Source organism: Argopecten irradians, chromosome 6 (genome assembly GCF_041381155.1).
Source record: "Argopecten irradians isolate NY chromosome 6, Ai_NY, whole genome shotgun sequence".
Taxonomy (NCBI): Eukaryota; Metazoa; Mollusca; class Bivalvia; order Pectinida; family Pectinidae; genus Argopecten; species Argopecten irradians.
This window is the reverse complement of record NC_091139.1, coordinates 6,156,625-6,175,580: the sequence shown is the minus strand read 5'-3', so window position 1 is coordinate 6,175,580 and position 18,956 is coordinate 6,156,625. Positions and strand designations below refer to the sequence as shown.

Below are 18,956 nucleotides of genomic sequence, written 5' to 3'. Positions count from 1 at the left end.
CCTCAGTTTTATTAATATGTATCGGCTTAAACCGTTCTATCGACCATATCGATCGGATCACAGTGTTAAACCAAAGACTCCCGTATCTACTAGGATAACTTACAACTAAACTGGTGGACATGTAAGCAAGATGAGCCCGATTGCCATATTGTTGATTTGCGGATAGCGTAGCAACATCCTCCGATCTCTAACCTACGTTGTGTTTATCTGTGTCTAAAGGATTTATTCACATTATCATGGTTTCCGTGAATGAAAAATGTCGATCGCGAATTTTGTGCCAATTGAGAAAGGATTTACATGTTTGGACGAGATTATAGGGTTTAAATCATTTCCATTGATGCTAATAGCTGGTTGGTTCCATTGCCTTGTAGACATGTTTTTGAAGACGACGTGAATACTAGCACTTTATGGTCGGAACTATCATCTCATTCGGAACTATAATTCGGAACTATATGTAGTCTACTAAAGTAAACGTTGACCGGCTGAAGTAAAACCTGCCTTAGCAACCGCTTTTGTTAAAGACTACTTGGTTAATAAGATCACTTTCCCAAGATTCCAAATGTCAAAGTCAACAGAATTTGACATTGGTATAACTACTTTTGACTTTAAAGACTATTTTCATCGTCAATATGGTCTCTTTGACACATTTGACTGAAGATGTTGAAGACCTATAAGCATGAAGTAATAAAAAATGTCATATATTTAAAAAAAATACTAACATATTATACATGTATACTGTAAGGGTCGGATGGAAACAACAGGCGGAAATAAGGAAACAATACCATTTTCAACAAGCTGATGATATACTCAAAATTAATATTGCGAAAACGATCGCATCGAGAAGCATGGATAAGGAATAATCCAGCGTCACAGCAAGTGCCAAAACACCCATACAGCAAACAGAAGTTGTTCAAAAGACTTTAAAACATCATCGTGATTTTGATTTAAACATATTTTATTGCAAAATGTGCAATGGGATTGGGCACAAGTTATACAACTTATATAAAGCCCGTTCCCAAAAATAATGAAACTAGTACCAAAACACCCATACAGCAAACAGAAGTTGTTCAAAAGACTATAAAACATCATCGTGATTTTGATTTAAACATATTTTATTGCAAAATGTGCAATGGGATTGGGCACAAGTTATACAACGGATATAAAGCCCGTTCCCAAAAATAATGAAACATTCAAATTACATAGACAAGATGGCATTTACAAGAAAAGATATGCATAATATATAAAGTTGTATTTGAGACAGAGAGTGAGGTAAGAGCGAGGAAAGAGAGAGGTGGGGGAGGGAGAGAGCTATTTTATAACCAGTATGCTCCTCGAGGTGTTAGTTTCAACTCGTAATATACTATTATTTTAAAATCTAAAATCTACCCCTCCGATAAAAACGACAGAAGTTCTAAACCACTTTTCTCATAATCGTGATTACATTTCATCATCGTTTTTCGATCGGAAACCAAACCATTGAGAAATAATTTTTGAAGATGTAACTGTCAGCACTTTTAGAACAAGGACAAGACGGGGACAGAAACAATGTTTTTGAGATTTGATGGATGACACCTTGCATGGTTTGTTCTTTGAACTAGTTAAAACTTACAGAGAGCCATGCAATTTCTTGTAAGTTTGGTTAATCTTTAACCTTTCTAAAGCACATTCAAATATATAACAGAAGACCCTGTACTTGGGGGTTGTCCAGACAGTGGACATTTTTTACCGTTGATTTGTTATACTAGGTATAGATCTGTGTGCAAAACCATCTATTCTACCATACACAAATACTAACATAAATCACTCTGTCTTTAATCTGTACGTATAAACAAGATACACAACCGTGCCTTGTAAAAGGAACTTATCAATACAAAGCAGTGATACTGAAAATAATATGGATTCTATGGAATATATTTTGTGAAAAACATTGAACATTTATACTTCTTATTTCAAGCAAGAGATTTGAAATATTTTATCTTTAAATCTTCAAATTGACAATGGATTTTAGAGTGATGCGAAAAATAATAACGATTGGTCAAGAACAACTCAGTATCAAACCAGCTTGATTACACTGATGGAACATGAGATGATTGAAATTCAACTTAGATCTTGTAGTGGAGAACTGCGGTTGCGCAATCACGTTACGAAATGGACATCGTACAAATAGCTATCATGACAATAGATTAGAGTTCAATTCCAACTGGAAACTAAAGATCACTTTAAATGTGTCTTTCAAGATGACGCTGCAGGAGCATCTTGGATTTTGGACTGACGCAGAAAAAACAACATATTTTGTAAGGACAGTCTCAGTATTATTCTAAGTGAGTTTCTCAGCGAGTGGAACTTTTGAAGACATCTCAGTATTATTCTAAGAGAGTTTCTCAACAAGTTAAACTTTTGAAGACGTTTGAAGGAGTACTTACAAACTGTGATTGCAAAATCATGTAACAAATGACTACCCTGTAGTTTCCATAGCAATTTTTTGATGATGCTAAACAATACCACACTTCCATGGCTTCTGTTTCTTTATATTCTTCGCATTTTCAGCTCAATGGTGCAAAGACGTTGGCTGCCTTGAAAGCAAAGAAACGATCAACCTGATAGTGGATCCAGATTTAGACAACTTAGAAATATATAATTTGATGATAACAAAGAATAAAAGAATTTATCCGTTGCATAATTTTTATTTTCCATCTTCCTTCGTTTATAAATGTATATACTATCTTATATACATGTACCGGTATGGTATAACATAATTTTCATTTCAAAATATTTTATTGTCTGATGTTAAAGACACCTTTTCATTAATATAATTAATCTTCCTAATACGATGTATTGTTTTGGTTTAAGGCACAACAATAATTCTAGATCTATGACTGCTTTACTACATGTAAATATATTTGCTTCTCTCTGTATATATGTATATATAGTTGATTGTAGAATATGTTGTGACCAAGTGCTGGCAACGCACAGGTTCTGACTAGTACGTTTCTGGGTTAAGATTATAGTAAATACACAAGCAATGAAAAACATAGCTGAATAATAAGAAATGGCAAACAATGCAAAATGATATTCTCATATAATACTATTAACTTATATTTCTTAGCGGTGATCATATAATAGTATATTTTACACTAAAAACATTTCCGTAAAATATGATGGCACTAATTGCATTTTCTGATAGAGCAATTTAAAAATGAAATGTAATAAATGCTCAAGTTCATAATTGAACTAATTTATTTCAAATCAACTTTGCGCCAAAATTTCATTGAGTTGGAATAAATATTTTTTACAGTAGCCTGGACATACCGTATTTTCGGGATTATAAGTCGCGACTTTTTTCCCTGAAAATCGAGAGTGCGACCAGTGCGACTTATACGTGAACCAAAACCAAAATCAGATGATGTTTTTGCATAATTACGTCGTGATTCACAAGTGTAAAAAATAAATCGAAAGATCTCAGTAAAAAGCATTGGGACTAAACTTGTAGATAGAAAAATAATATATATTTCAAATTCACAATTTACATCGTATAAAAATAAACTGTAGAATTAGAAGAAAAACTTCATTTACAAACCCCAAACTCTAATGTAGATTATGTTTTACTTATTAAAAATCTATCAAACATACATTGACAAGATAAAAAGTCAGTACAGCAGTATTGCTTTAAGCTATCAGGTATACCAAATATCAAATAAAAGCAATACGTTTGTACATATACTAAAACATTACTATCAAGGCACATAAGTAATTATTAAGCAGTTTGAGTTAACGAATATATGGAATGTAAAATGAACATTCAAAGTTTAGCCATGACTCTGCAATACCTGAGACAAGAGGAAATATAATATCTAGTACATTCAAATTGATATGTATAGCATTTTACACATTATATAATAAACAGGTATTATTCATTGATATCTTTTAACATTGGTCCAGCTACTAAAAATGATGTAATTCCTCTAAATATAAATGATGTAGATAATGATTCAAAGATAAACTTTTGTGAGTTTAATTAAATTTTGAAATTCGCTGAAGTGAATTGTAAAGAGAAGACAGATGGTTAGTCGTATTGGGTGATCGGGTAGTGTAAAGTTTATATTTCATAGTACAAACAGATTCTTGTTATTTGTATTATGGCCGAATTTTTTACTTCACCTACACCACTTTGACTTACACCTTTTACATGAATTATTTAAAGAGACAATTCACTCAGGCTAATTCTTTTACATAACCAAGAAGCCAAATATAGCATAAATGTATTGTTCTACATTTCTTATGCAATATATAACGTAAAACATTGATAAATTCCTCGACATTGTTAAGTATTTTAATTAATATCGTTCAAATATCAAATCGTTGATCAATACGATTAAGCAGGTACAATATGGACGCTGTACCCATACCCAAGTCAAAGGCACGCACGTTAAACAAATGAACTACATAACCACTGAGAAGGTGGTAAAATTGAGATTTTTAGGCAAGACAATTCACCTAACAAGGTAAACACACTCTACCGTCAGAGCGATTTGAGCAGTTCTAGACAAATATTGCATTACTCTACGAGCAAGGGACAGGGTTCGGCATACAAGAAGTTTGACCACAGTGTGTAATGGCGGACAGCGAGCGAGTTTGAACATTTCACACACATGTCACCCCCATGGGCATTTCATGCATATCACAGTAAAACCGACTGATCTTATTTCCATTAGAACTAGTTTTTTTCCGATACATGTACAAATTTTAATGTTCTCTTAGACTGAATTGTCTCTTTAATAGATAAAAAAATTACAATCAATTCTTTAATCTGCAAAAGTAAATGTTCACATATTTTTTAATGGAAACTTCAAAATTTGGTCTATGAGCATATAAATTTATATACATATGTAAATTTTTATAGGTAATAAAATAGAGACATGTATCTTAAATTTTATTGATAATGCAAAAACTTTTCAACAAAAATTAAAAGGAAAAATAATAGACAAAAATATCACAAACGTCTTCAACCAATTCATAACATTAAGTATACCATGTCTGAAAGTAGGACAAGGCCAACTTGTATTGTTACCAGCTAGCATGAATGTTTCAATATCGTTAAATGGTTGTCAGAAACATAAATACTTAACACATTCTAACTAAAATATACACATGGATTTCAAAATGTCATTAACTCATTCTCCCCTGAAAATCCATATTGAACTTTTCCAATGCTTGAAATGGAAGAGTTCAAATGAGTCTTCAGGGGTGAATGGGTTGGAATAATATAATCCAAGTACTTGACATGGTTTTCAATTAACAGGTCCAGGGTTATCATTTTTGAAACACCATCATTCAACATCACTATTGTTTTATTTTACCGTGAAAACTCTTCTCCCAAGTGTAAATTTTGTACCCCAAAAAGTTATTTTAGAATCATAAAATGACAGTTTATTTATCATATTGCAAGCACTGATTTTCTAGGCATGACAGAAAAAAAAAGATAAAAGAAACCCAACAAAAACAAGAAGAAATGCATTTTTTTTGTCGTATCTGGCTTGTCTGATAGTTAAGATTAACTTATTCACCCCTGAAGACACATTTAAACTCTTCTCATTCAAATGCTAGGAGAGTTCATTATGAAGTTTCAGGGGTGAATCAGTTAAAGATATGGGTACTGAGATTAAATTCACATGTTTTATCCATACAAATTACCTTTACGTGATGACTGTGACAAAGAGTCTCGGAGGTTCTGATTCTTTGTGTATTTACTATCTCTTAAATGTGGTACAATTTCCTTTCCATATTTTCTCACACTCCAATCCTGATTACCTCCCTTAGATGATTTCCGTCTCAGTGACTTGAGACCTGATAGAGAAGCATCGGGTCGATATCTCATATGAATGTCCTTGACAATTGCCAGCGAGTCACCTACAAATGTAAAAGATATGTATTTGTACTTGTGGACGATTATTGATATATCTGTAATCTTCAAACAAAAAAGTTTTCTAGTACGTTACCATGTATATAGTTTACTGCATAGCTGGTTAATTTCGCAGTATATGGTGTATGTTCATCATGCATATTAAAGTAGTAATGTTATTTTGGAGCATTTAGTGCCAGAAAAAAAAATGCACAGAGATATGATTACAATTAGGGAATCTTCTGTTTGTACAGTAAAACATGGTTATAACGAACCTCAGGTGACCAACAAAATTACTTCGTTCTAAGCAAAGTTTAAACATATTGCAGATATCCTATCATAACATTGCTGGGGAAATTACTACGTTATCACCATGAATTTGTTGTAAATGTGTTCATTATAAGCATTTTTTGCTGTAACAATTATGGCAAATACACTAATTCATATTTAAAATACATTTACCACATAGGATATGTTAAGGTGGTATCCTTGTATCCTTGAGGTTAGACCAAATACATGTATGCAAACAATTATTTGAATGAAAAATAAGAGGTCAATATATATATTTTTTTCATTCTTAATTGGTACATGTATCAATCAAAATTGTAAAAAAAAATACTTTTCTATCTATACCCAATAATACAAAATACTGACCTTTGGGCTCTGTTGCCATGGGAGTGAGGTCATAGGTGAAAGGTATCTCCACCTTGTTCAGCACAGTCTGGTCATACACACCCTGATTGAAGTCTGTTTTCTAATAAAATACAAAAATCACATTAATTAATTGCAAAAATCTTCTGATGCACTGAAATAAATTCTTCTCTGCTAATTTTGCTTACTGACTACTAAAAGAGCAAAATTGTGATGGATTATCATAATCAAATGTAATATTTATAGTTCTTACATTTTGCAGGTTTTCCTTCAGGGTTTCCACGAACAGTTCCCAGCGAGGACGGTAATATCTGATTAGAAAATAAAATTAACTAGATTACACTACAAGTATATATGTTTTCTTGTTACTGAGACATTTCTTCAATCATGTGTCCTTTTATCAAATAATGCATAAGATTACAGCAGTAAAATATAAAATTGTATATAAATATACGCTAAAACTTTTGAATGGATATATTTTAGTGCTGAAAATTTTTTGAAAAGAATATCTAATACATCTACAAAGCTGTTTATTAATGGTTACTGACTGAAACAAGTTTATTTTTTTTTATTCTCAAAGGCAGCATGACAAAACAAACAATCAACATCCAAGTGGTTGGGCATAAAATTACCCTGACAACAGCCTTATTTTGATCAAACACCAGTATAAATCATGGTTACAGGAATATCTTACCCTTCTATCAACCCAGCCCACTGTTTGCAGGCATAGTCCAGGATCTGTAATAGATTATTTACTATAGTGAAAATCTTGTATTGGTATTATAACAATATTCTTGAAAATTTATGAATTAATAAAATGTGCTTCATACATGCCAAACCAAGGGAACAAGGATATATTATCTTTTATGCAACTAAATGGTCTTAATACACATCAATGTATGCACCATGGACAAGTCAAACCTTCCAGAAATGACATCTGTCTACAAAGACGGACTCATCAACACCATTTGGTTTAATTCACTATATAAAAGATCTCTGTATAAAGGACAACTGTCAATATAGGACATTTCTGTTATGTTCGTTTCAAGTCCTGTATAGACAGGTTTGACTTAATGTTATTAGTTAAGATCACTAACATGGTAACAAGAACAATGCACTAAGACTCTACTTTTGTGCCAAAAATAAACAAATCATATCTACCTCCCCTCCTGGTCCCCATAGCGTCACCTGGTTACGAGCATTATACTCATACAATATGCGTTCATTTAAGTTAGTTGACTTTGCCTGGGCAGCTGCTATCCAACGCCCCATAAGGAAATGAGGGTCAGAGGCCAGGGCTGTGTCCATGTCCTTTAGGAGCCCCAATAGCTTCGCTCCAACGGTCCTGTCCTGTACCAAAGATTAGCAATGAATTATTCTATCTATACCCTACCAAAGATTAGCAATGAATTATTCTATCTATACCCTTCAGGAGCCCCAATAGCTTCGCTCCAACGGTCCTGTACCAAAGATTAGCAATGAATTATTCTATCTATACCCTTCAGGAGCCCCAATAGCTTCGCTCCAACGGTCCTGTACCAAAGATTAGCAATGAATTATTCTATCTATACCCTTCAGGAGCCCCAATAGCTTCGCTCCAACGGTCCTGGTCCTATCTATACCCTTCAGTACCAAAGATTAGCAATGAAAAGATTATTCTATTCTATACTACCTTCAGGAGCCCCAATGAGCTTCGCTCCAACGGTCCTGTACCAAAGATTAGCAATGAATTATTCTATCTATACCCTTCAGGAGCCCCAATAGCTTCGCTCCAACGGTCCTGTACCAAAGATTAGCAATGAATTATTCTATCTATACCCTTCAGGAGCCCCAATAGCTTCGCTCCAACGGTCCTGTACCAAAGATTAGCAATGAATTATTCTATCTATACCCTTCAGGAGCCCCAATAGCTTCGCTCCAACGGTCCTGTACCAAAGATTAGCAATGAATTATTCTATCTATACCCTTCAGGAGCCCCAATAAGCTTTCGCTCCAACGGTCCTGTACCAAAGATTAGAAATTATTATTCTATCTGTACCCTTCAGGAGCCCCAATTTTTTTAGGTCTTAGAGGATTGATGGATACCAAAAATAATCAATTAAACATTCCATCATACCCTTTAGGACCCTCAACAGGTGAGCTCTCATAATGCATATATAAAACATGTAAACAAACAACACCTGTCAATGGTATTCAATACAATACTATCTTGTTTCTCCATGAATACCTTTGACTAGAACTGTATTGCATACCCTTGAGTAATAAAGTTGAGGTAATGAAGGAAAATATCCAAATCCTTCATTAGCCACATTAGTTTAACTTCACCAATTTATCTGCTATTAAGAAAAATCTCATCCATACCTGTCAAGATTTCTAAAATCCGAACTCTTACAACCCTGTCATAGTGTAAGTTCCTATTCTTGATTTAAATATCTCAAAACTTCAAGAGCCACAACATATTAAAGCTTACACCTTTTCAGTTAGCCCTCAGCAAAGTAGCTCCTACAGTCATGTACCAAACAAATAACTAATATACATGATCTAATAAGGAATCCCAATCATTAGTATATATGACAACCTCCTCAAAATTTACATCACTATCACCGTATCATTAAGGCTAGATGACTTACGTGACTGTAGCAAGGTCTTTCCCCTTGTAGGCGTTGATCATGTCCTGGTAATAACTTAACCCCAGAATCTGTAGACTGTTACGTGTCACATCCACCAAATCATACCTGTAAAATAGAGTAATGACCTTGAAAAAAATACTATGACCTTCACATGGCACAGCAATGACCTTGACTGTGAGATAATCAAAACACTATGACCTTCCCATGACAATATAGTACTGACGCTGACCTTAACAACACAGAACAAAATGACCTTCACATAACATTAAACTATGTGACCTTGACTGTGGCCAAATGCAATGAACTTCACATGTCTAGGAGGCCCAATACTGATATATGGTAATTGAGTTATGTATATTAAAACAAACTCAAAATGGTAGATGAACTTTGTGATTTTGTAAGTGCCTTAAGAAGGCACTAGGTCATGAAGTTTCCAGCTCTGCTATTGATATGTATCATCTGTACTATGATAATATGATGGATAATAATGATAAATGTTCTGTGACCTTTAACCTTACCAGTATATAAAATGAACTTACATATATAAGGTACTGTTGACATACTGATCTGCCGCCAAAACTAGGATGTCCCAGGCTACATACAGATCCTCAGGCTCATACCACAGCTGTCCAATACACAAAACAGATTTTTGTACTGTAGGTCAAATGGCTCTCTCAAATGGCTCTCTCAAACTAGGCTTTACACTTTAATGGGTATTTTATTTACATCAATTGCAAAACAAGTTATATAACTCATACAATTCCCTTTCAATAGCTAAGATGTAAGCATGAAGGGTCTTCAAGTGGAAGGAAACCAGAGTGCCTGGAAAAAACCCCACATGATTTGGCACATAACTCTCTGACCTTTTCTCATCCATGCTGGGGATTATACACAGGCCAAAAAGGTGAAAGGTGAATGGCTTGATCACTACACCATCTGATCTGATTTATATTTCAAAATTCTAAATCGGAGAAATAGGTGTCTTTAAAAATATCAATGAATAGTGCTATGTACTCACATCCTGGTGTATCATGGGAGTAAGTCGTGGTCGGACTGTCGGAATAATATCAAGGTTGTTGTCATGGTGACCATCAGAACAGTTGTAAATGCTTAACTGAAAAACAAGCATATCTCCTTGCTGAAGCATGATCTGTAACTGTCCCCATTTGATTTTACATATATTGATATTATGGATTAAGTGAGAATTTTCAAAAATAGGAATGGCAACTCCGACCAAATTTCTAAAACACACAAACTTGTTCAAGATCTGTCCAAAAATGAACCCATTAATGCACTGGTTATTGAAATTCAGACAATTAAACTTTCACAAGATGACAATAATAGTCAACCCCAGTTTCAATGATAGGAGAGAAACAAAACTATCCACACAAACTTTTTTAATACTAATTTTACCAATATTAGATATTGTATATAGGTTCTAAACAGAACAAGAAACTCTTTCCTAACTAAATATACAAAATGTACATGACATTGTACTGTGAACATACTAAATAGCCAGTTATTTTTATGGGCCATAATTTTTCATGATCTGGACTCAAAACTAGAAAATTAAAATTTAAGTAAATCAAAATTTTGCGATTTTGTTTTTAAGTATATATATATTTCAGCCGATTTTTAATATTTCAGAGATCAAAATTTTGTGACATTTTAATATTTCACAGATCAAAATTTTGTGACAAAGGCGATTGCCCACGAAATCATGAAAATAATAAACCTGCGAAAATAACCAGTTACATTGTATACGGTATGGTATCTAACCTTGAGGTAGTGCCACGCTAGATCCACATATTTATCATACTTTCCGTATCTCCTGGTTGCATAGTCTGTCACCCTGAAATTTTGACAGAATTATTCACTTTTATTATTTTCACAGAGCTATCTCCCCTGTATGTAGCTGAAGTAACATGTAACTTTCAAAAGAAAACAGTTAAAACAGAAATGAATGAAATTACATTAAAAAATCATACCATTTTGTGACATCCCTTGGTCCTGTTCTCCAAATATTTTCAGCAAAGAACTCGTAAATGACCTCATTTTGATATATACCCTCTGGTGTGATACCCAGGCCAACCATAGTACTGTCAGGGAAAGCCCGGCCATCAAACGGACCCTATATTTAACAACAACGAAAAAGGGATCAAAAGTTAGGGCCTACAGACATGTTATCTTCTGATATTTAAACAAACCGGTCAATTCACACCTCACGAATAATAGCATTGTACCAAACATTTTTCCCAAAGTGGAAGAATATAAGACACTTACATTGTTGATATTTAGGAAAGCTCCGTACATCTCGGATGTTCCTCCAAAATTGTGTAGCATACACCAGATAAATGGCTGGCCATAATAGGATTGAGTCCTGGTAAATATTGGAGCAATTTCCGAGTAGAGGTCCAATATCATCATTTTACCCTATAAAGATAAGGTAAAAGATTCAGTGTATTATAAATATTACTTATAGAATCCTATATGGAACTGTCAAAAGGACAGGAATATCTCAACCCTCGTGAAAGATATTGGACGCCAACCCTCGGCAAGCCATGTAAGATTCTTTTTCTCCCATACTAAGTAGAAAAAATTATGAAATTCCACTTGGTATCCAGCTTTTTCATCGCGCCATTATCGCAGGAACGTCATTATGCATTAAAACTAATGACGTCATCTACAATACGTGTCGCAGTTACGCTGCATGTATTGATGACGTCACGTTATTGTCTGGCTCGTGTGAGCTGTCTTACACCCCCCTGTGTAAGATAGAGATATCTTTCCCCTAGCAACCACGGGATATCCCTGTGAAGTATGGGAGAAAAAATTGTCTTTACCATCAGACATGAGAACAGTCAGTTCAAGATTTGATAAACAGCAATATACACCTACAAACTCTTACTCTGGAAAAGCATGATATAAAAGCACCTTTGACTGAATTAAAGAAAATGCAGAGAAAAAATGCAGAGAAGGCATCCAATACATTATACATTTGTATATTTGTGCAGTAGGTTTTAATTGAACATATAAGGTCGCCTTTTAGCTTTCATACCGGTAGGAATTTCCTTGAAGCTCAGATGGTAGAGCAGCGGACCAAAAGGTATGGGGTTGCAAGTTCTTTGATGTGGAAAACTGAAGAGTTCTACAAACTGACCTAAAGAAGCATGCCCGGTCAGCTGTGTGAAAGAGATTATATCTCTACATGTATGTACCAACCACACCGACCCGCTCCTTTCACATATACGTCTATTTACAATGTACACTTACAGTTGGTACACCGGTCAGGTATGCCTTTATCTGGTCTGGTTTCCAGAAATATTCTGCCTGGAACAGCCATCCCTGCATCAGCCTAAAATATCAACATTCAATATCTAGTAAAACACTGTATATAAAACAAAAGTGCTGATTAGGATAAAAGCCCCTTCAAAATCTTTATATTTACAAAAACACCCATTTACAGTCAAACCTGTCTATAAAGACCACAAAATGAAAAATGGGAAGTGGTCTTTATGGCCAAGTGGCCTTTATACACAGGTCACAGTGTGTTGACATTTGTCATTTGGGACCATAAGAGTGTTGTCTTATTCAGTAGGTTGTCTTTATACAGAGGTGGTCGGTAAGGCAGATTTGGTTGCACATATGTATTTCAAAATCTATTCATAAAGTAAAAAAAAAAACAATTTATTATTTTAAATCAACTTTCTAAATCAAGTTTCAAAGATATTTTAAGTTTTCTATCTGTACCATATTCCGTTAGGGTCAGCCTCAATTACAACATCGTAGATGGTACGGGACGCTTTGGCTAGATATACTGGATCACTAGAAATACAAATAATACCAAATTACTATTTTAAGCCAAACAAATATTGAGGTTGATAATTGTTATACATTGCAAAGGTACACAAAATAGATATTTTAAGTAAAAGTGTCTAATAAAGTCTTACATAAAATGTACCAACAACTGAGCATATATACATAGGCCTGTGATATTACTGTACTCTATAGGCTGTACATAGGGGAGACAACTCCTTTTGGAATGTACATGTTTTGCAATTGTACCGTATGCTGTACGTAAAATGGTTTACCTTATCTTTAAAACATGCTAAAGAAAATTAAATCAAATGACTCACTGTTGAATTATCATCAAAATACATTCATATTTCACAGTTTTATTTAAAAAAAACCGATAAACATTCAATTTAAAAACTTTAAATGTAAAAAGCTACCAAAATGCTATTAGATGGTAATCAATATACCTACTTTGATTTGGGGTCCATCTCATTGAAAGTGTCAATATTGTAGATATGGTCTGTCCCAAACTCGTCCATCAACTGAAATTAAAATAAAGTGATAAACTTTCAATTTTAAGCATGAATAACAAACAGTAGTTTGATATTGTTGATAGGTGTATTTTTTTCCTGAGAAAACATGTTTTTTTCTCAATTTCTGTGACTAAAAATGTTCTTCTGAAAACCTGCAAGTCAATCAAAGGGAATAGGGATTATGTTATATACATTTTAAATCAGGTATTTTGCTTTCTTTTAAAACATATTTTAACTGTTGAATGCATTACCATGAAATAGTTTGGATACAGAGAGCAATTAAACGTGTGAATGAAGAAATAAAACATGTGCTGTACCTCTTTCAGGAACTGAACACCAATCTGTTTAAAAAGTGGGTCATCAAAATCTAGAAGGAGGTTACTGTGAAGGAACAGAGATTATAAAGTACATGTATATATGTAGTATCTTAAAGATGCTCCATCGAAGACGAGCATAAATGATACCCATCATTTGAACAATGATTTGTGTTTAATCGTGTATAGTATATATAAGTCTAATTAATATAAAAAATAATTTTAAACAATAATTTTGCTTTCAGTGCATGTGCAATCACTACTGCATTCCACATAGGACATAGCGAACCTGGAATTTTTTCGATGGTGGTAATGGTGTAAAGTAAGTAACTTTTGTAATTGAAGAAAATTTACTAAAATATTTTCAGAGGTGCAGCAATTTTAATGCTACCATTTTGTTTTTCCAGCAAAAGCCCAACGATGCTAAATTGTATGCAATTTTTGACATTTGACATTTACTTTACCATACAGGTAATATTTTCAAAAACTACTTGCTTTTCACAAAATACAATTTTTTTAGTTATTTTGTGAGAGAGCTCAAGGGAATCTATAGGTTTCACAAATAATTGTATAAAATGCATAAATGTATGCATGGTTGTCAGTCAGACCCTTTGATTACAAATTTTTGTATTCAAGAGGCGCAAAATATTTTAGAAGTGATAATGAAGTGGTTTACAGTAATCAAAATAAACTTCAGTGTTTGAATTTTTATTTTTTGATTGGGTAATATCTGACCATCAATATGTATGGACATGTAAACAGTACAACGATGTGTTTAAACAAAAAGTATAATGATTTGTAAATTTGATAATTTCAAAGATTATTCCACATGAAAAAATTGCATTTATAGCAAGGACGAATAAAAGTATTAATTTTCATATAATAAATGATAAAAGAACAAAACTAACCAACAATAGGTTCCATTGAATCCTGCCCAGTCTGGCAATCTGGAAACATTCGACTCCGGATACAACCTATGCAGGTACAACAGTTAATTAATTAAGTCAGGTATTTTAAAATTTTAGATAGGTACATTTGTAGTTCAATTTCAATAACGACATTTACCAATTAACGCACACCTTTCATGCACACATTTAATTTTTCAATGCATATAATGGAACCCTTAAAATTAAGTATAAATTCAATTTACCGGCATGCATAAAATGAAGCTAAATAACAATAAATTTTAAACACTCATTAAAGTTAATTCCGGTAAAATTCAAACATATTCACCAGGTGATAGCCTCGGGAACATGTCCAGCGAATCCTGGTAGTACTGGTATCATTCCAAGCTCCCGGGCCCGGTCAAGGATTTTATGTTGTAGGACCAACTGCTGGTCAATCCAGGACTGGGGTAATGGTCCTCCCCAACCATGCATGTTACCCATTCTTGACCTGTCAGGGGAGATAATTCATCAGCGGGAGATAATTTAGTAGATATCTGGTCCTCTCTAACCATGCATGTTACCCATTCTTGACCTATCAGGGGAGATAATTCATCTGAGGAAACATGATTTATCTAGTCCAACCCAATCATACATATGATTTGATCTGTCAAGGCAGCTAAATCAAATGTTATCAACTCAAATGTTTTATTTCCCATCCTTTACCTATTTAACAGAAATTAACTAAAATTCAAGGGGAGATAATTTCCATCGCTTTCTGACAGGTGAGATGATACTCCTAGCACGGATACTATTGCTAGCCATCTTTTACTTTCGAGGAAGATAATTTAAATCCACACATGAATATCATAACAATTGGTTAAGGGAAATGTTAAACTAAGGGGAGAGTAAATCATTGTATTCTTGGCCATTTAGGGGAGAACATTTAATTGAAGAGGAGATAATTTCCTATGTATTGGATGAAGGAGACATAATTTGCATCTAGCAACGTTTTCTTATTTGACCTGAAATTTGAGACTTCTAATAAAAATGGGAGATAATTTATCACAATGTATAATAGTCCTGAATTTATTACTTACCAGGCTAAGAATGCCGGGCCACCAAAATGTCTCTGTATATCATACATGGTGAATCCCATCCTCATGTAGATCTTAAAAGAAACAAACAATTATACACATATAGGAACATGTTTATCTTACCAAGAGTTGGAAAGGTAATTTTTCATAATTAAGATCTCAATAAAATTGAAAATAGCATTTTGTGGCTTAATGTGTACTAAATATTACCCGTTGAAAAATGGCCTCCTGACCGGTGAAGGCTAAAGGCATGTTGATCCCATGAAGGGCCATCCAGTCCAGCTGTTGTTCCCATTCCGGCCAGTTATACCATACAAATGAGTAGTCGACCGTACACACATTCTGGAAGTAACGGAATCTGGAACAAAGGGAAGATAATCCTTGTTTACCACAAACATGGGGATATCCTGTATTAAACAATCAGCTTTGCTTCCATTTATCATTTATATAAAAGATATGGGATTTGAGTAGTGTGTGTTTTTTCTAAATATTTATTTCTTAATACAAAGTTACCTATCATTGGTTGTGATTTTGATCCCTGGGGAAGGGACATTGGGTAAGGTAGATGGGATGTCCATCTGTTGGCCTGCCCATGTGTACTGACAGCCACAGTGATTGGTCAGATAATAGTACAGTCCCATGGCAACCGCCACTCCCGTCGTCCCGGTGATATTGACATATGAACCTGATGTGATTATCTACGAGAAAAGGAGATTTAATAAAAGTAAACATTCATTACCAACCGAGTTACAAACTTACCAAAACATAGGAAGGAAAGATGTTTACCATAATCTTGAGATGCATGTACATGTAAAACAACAAATTCTTAGATGAAAGAAGAATAATGTTAGAAGAAACAGCATTCGATCTGTTACACTCAGTACTGACAAAACACTAAACCTGCATGGAACAGTTATCTGTGATAGTATATACAGATACTGGTGCTTTTAAAGAGTTATAATTACAAAGGTATTACACAAATGTAAATTCCAAATTAATTTTCGACCACTCTAAAGAACAAAATTACACAAGTTGAGCACCTGAAATGTGTCTCTATTTTCTGGACCAATGGTTGATGAAATGGAAGCTTTAAACTCATTGGCTCTCTTTCCAACAATTCGACCAATCAGAGCTTGAGCTGCAGCTGCCTGTGTCTCTTGTGATGCCTTGGGTTTTAGATGTTTCAATGTCTCAAATTCTGAAATAAAAGAATCGTAGTACAATAAGCAACCATATCAGGTACAAATAAACTAATACATATTATAATAAGAAATTACAATATAAGCTCATAGTATTTTCTATAATAACTGCTTTGAAAAAAAAGCATTAAAATTTATCATTAAAGAAAGATAAAGGTAAAAATCCTTCAAATTTAAATTTGGTGGAAATCAAGATGTATTTGTGAAAAAATAAATTGAGCCATACAATATGTATATGAATGTATTATTATAATAATAAATACTTAATATATAATTATACTAGTCAGAAAATATAGTCAAGCCTGTGTTTAAGGGACACTCAAGAGATTAGGTCACCTTTATATTAGAAACATGTCCTTTTAATACAGAGGGTCTCACACCTGTAGGGACAAGTTATGTTCCTTTCAAATGATCCTTGTTTTTCAGGTGTCCTTTTAGCTGATTATGTGCATGTTTATAATATTCCAATAAAAAGTCTGTAAGGTGTTTACCTTTCAGGGCCCCAACACTAAAGGCAAACAAAAGCAGAATGAACACCTGTGGAGTAAAAATGGTTAAATGACATCAGTATACATGTACACATATATTATCTCAATTCTAGAATGGCAAAGCTGCTTTAGTTCCAGGTCTTTTATTGTCAAAAGTTTTTGAACTTAATCTAATTTATCAAAATGTAATTATAGGATTTATGTTTGGCCTTTGGATTTAATTTGAAAAAAAAAAAAATTAAAAAATTGAGGCAGAAAGAAAACTAGATAGCAAATTTGTGACGTACATTACTCAAAAAATAAATATAATGATTATATGCATTTGGGAATATGGTTAAAATATATATGGCTTATCTTTGATAATATTTAGAGATCTGAAATAAATCCTCTTTCCTTACATATGCACGTACGTGTGCACGTGCATTACATATACATGTAAGTGCATTCAATGTAATTAAATCTATGTTGTGGACAACAACTGTAATCTGCCACAATAAACATACATATATATATCCCTTCTTTCCTTTGAATGAATTATTTACGTTATAATTCACATACATGTGTCAGACGTGCACATACATGCAAGTTTCAGGAAATTATACGCATGCCATATGATATCATGAATTTCATTTAATAAGGGATACAGTGCCAATGTTGTAATTATATAAGCTATCACACAGTTGTACAGCATTGTATATATTAATCTACACTGTAATAGCATATGGGGTGTTTATGGAACTGCAACTCCTTCTCCGGAAGATGAGAGGGGCGCTTATAGGGGAAAGGGTGCTAATTACTGTGAATACGGTACAACAGTACTATGTAGTAGTTATATAACTGTAAATTAAACATGCACAGTTACTGTATACAATGTAATTCTGAACTTCAGGTCTACATTGATCAATGCCACAAAATTCAATTTGTAACAAGAAAAACAAACCCTATAAAAACGTTATTAGTACAGGACGATAGACTGTATCTAATGAGTACATGTACTTGTAAGTCTACTGTACTGCGATTCTGGTGCCAGATTCCTCAAAGTGAAAGTAGGATAGTTTGTGAACTAGATCATGTTCAGTTGGAAACATCTGTTAACAAGTGAATAGAAAGTATGTCTTTACAAAAAGTTGTTATGTACAAACTATACAAACAAATCGTGTAAACACATACCCAAGAAATGAATAGGGAACACATCGTACCACTTTCTGCATCAATTTGTAGAAGTGGTGTCGTCTGTCATGTGATCAACAAAATCATTCGGAACTTCCAATCGTTAAGGTGGATCTAAACTCCAGAGAAATCCGAAATTCTTCAAAAGTCGAATACAATAACAAATTTTTATCAAAATTTTTGTTAAATCACATGCATCTGTAAGATGATAATTATTTATAAAAATACAATTATAGATATGCCGTTATTTACGTTAGATTTTAAATGGCATTTCTAATCATATTTACAGGTACATT

At 33.6% G+C, this 18,956-nt stretch overlaps 1 protein-coding gene across 1 annotated transcript; it reads right to left on the bottom strand.

The window, feature by feature from the left end:
* Positions 1 to 5,130: 5,130 nt before the first annotated feature.
* On the bottom strand, positions 5,131 to 18,754 carry LOC138324801 (alpha-N-acetylglucosaminidase-like). The gene is made up of 23 exons (XM_069269955.1): positions 18,661 to 18,754; positions 17,494 to 17,539; positions 16,844 to 17,001; positions 16,317 to 16,501; positions 16,014 to 16,161; positions 15,807 to 15,877; positions 15,056 to 15,217; positions 14,731 to 14,796; positions 13,826 to 13,889; positions 13,447 to 13,517; positions 12,931 to 13,005; positions 12,454 to 12,535; positions 11,464 to 11,613; positions 11,169 to 11,311; positions 10,960 to 11,032; positions 10,199 to 10,294; positions 9,720 to 9,805; positions 9,181 to 9,285; positions 7,712 to 7,895; positions 7,245 to 7,288; positions 6,804 to 6,861; positions 6,554 to 6,653; positions 5,131 to 5,907 (listed from the first exon to the last, which is right to left on the bottom strand). The coding sequence occupies exons 1-23, from the start codon at positions 18,682 to 18,684 to the stop codon at positions 5,675 to 5,677; spliced, it is 2,424 nt and encodes an 807-aa protein (XP_069126056.1). The 5' UTR covers positions 18,685 to 18,754; the 3' UTR covers positions 5,131 to 5,674.
* Positions 18,755 to 18,956: the final 202 nt, after the last annotated feature.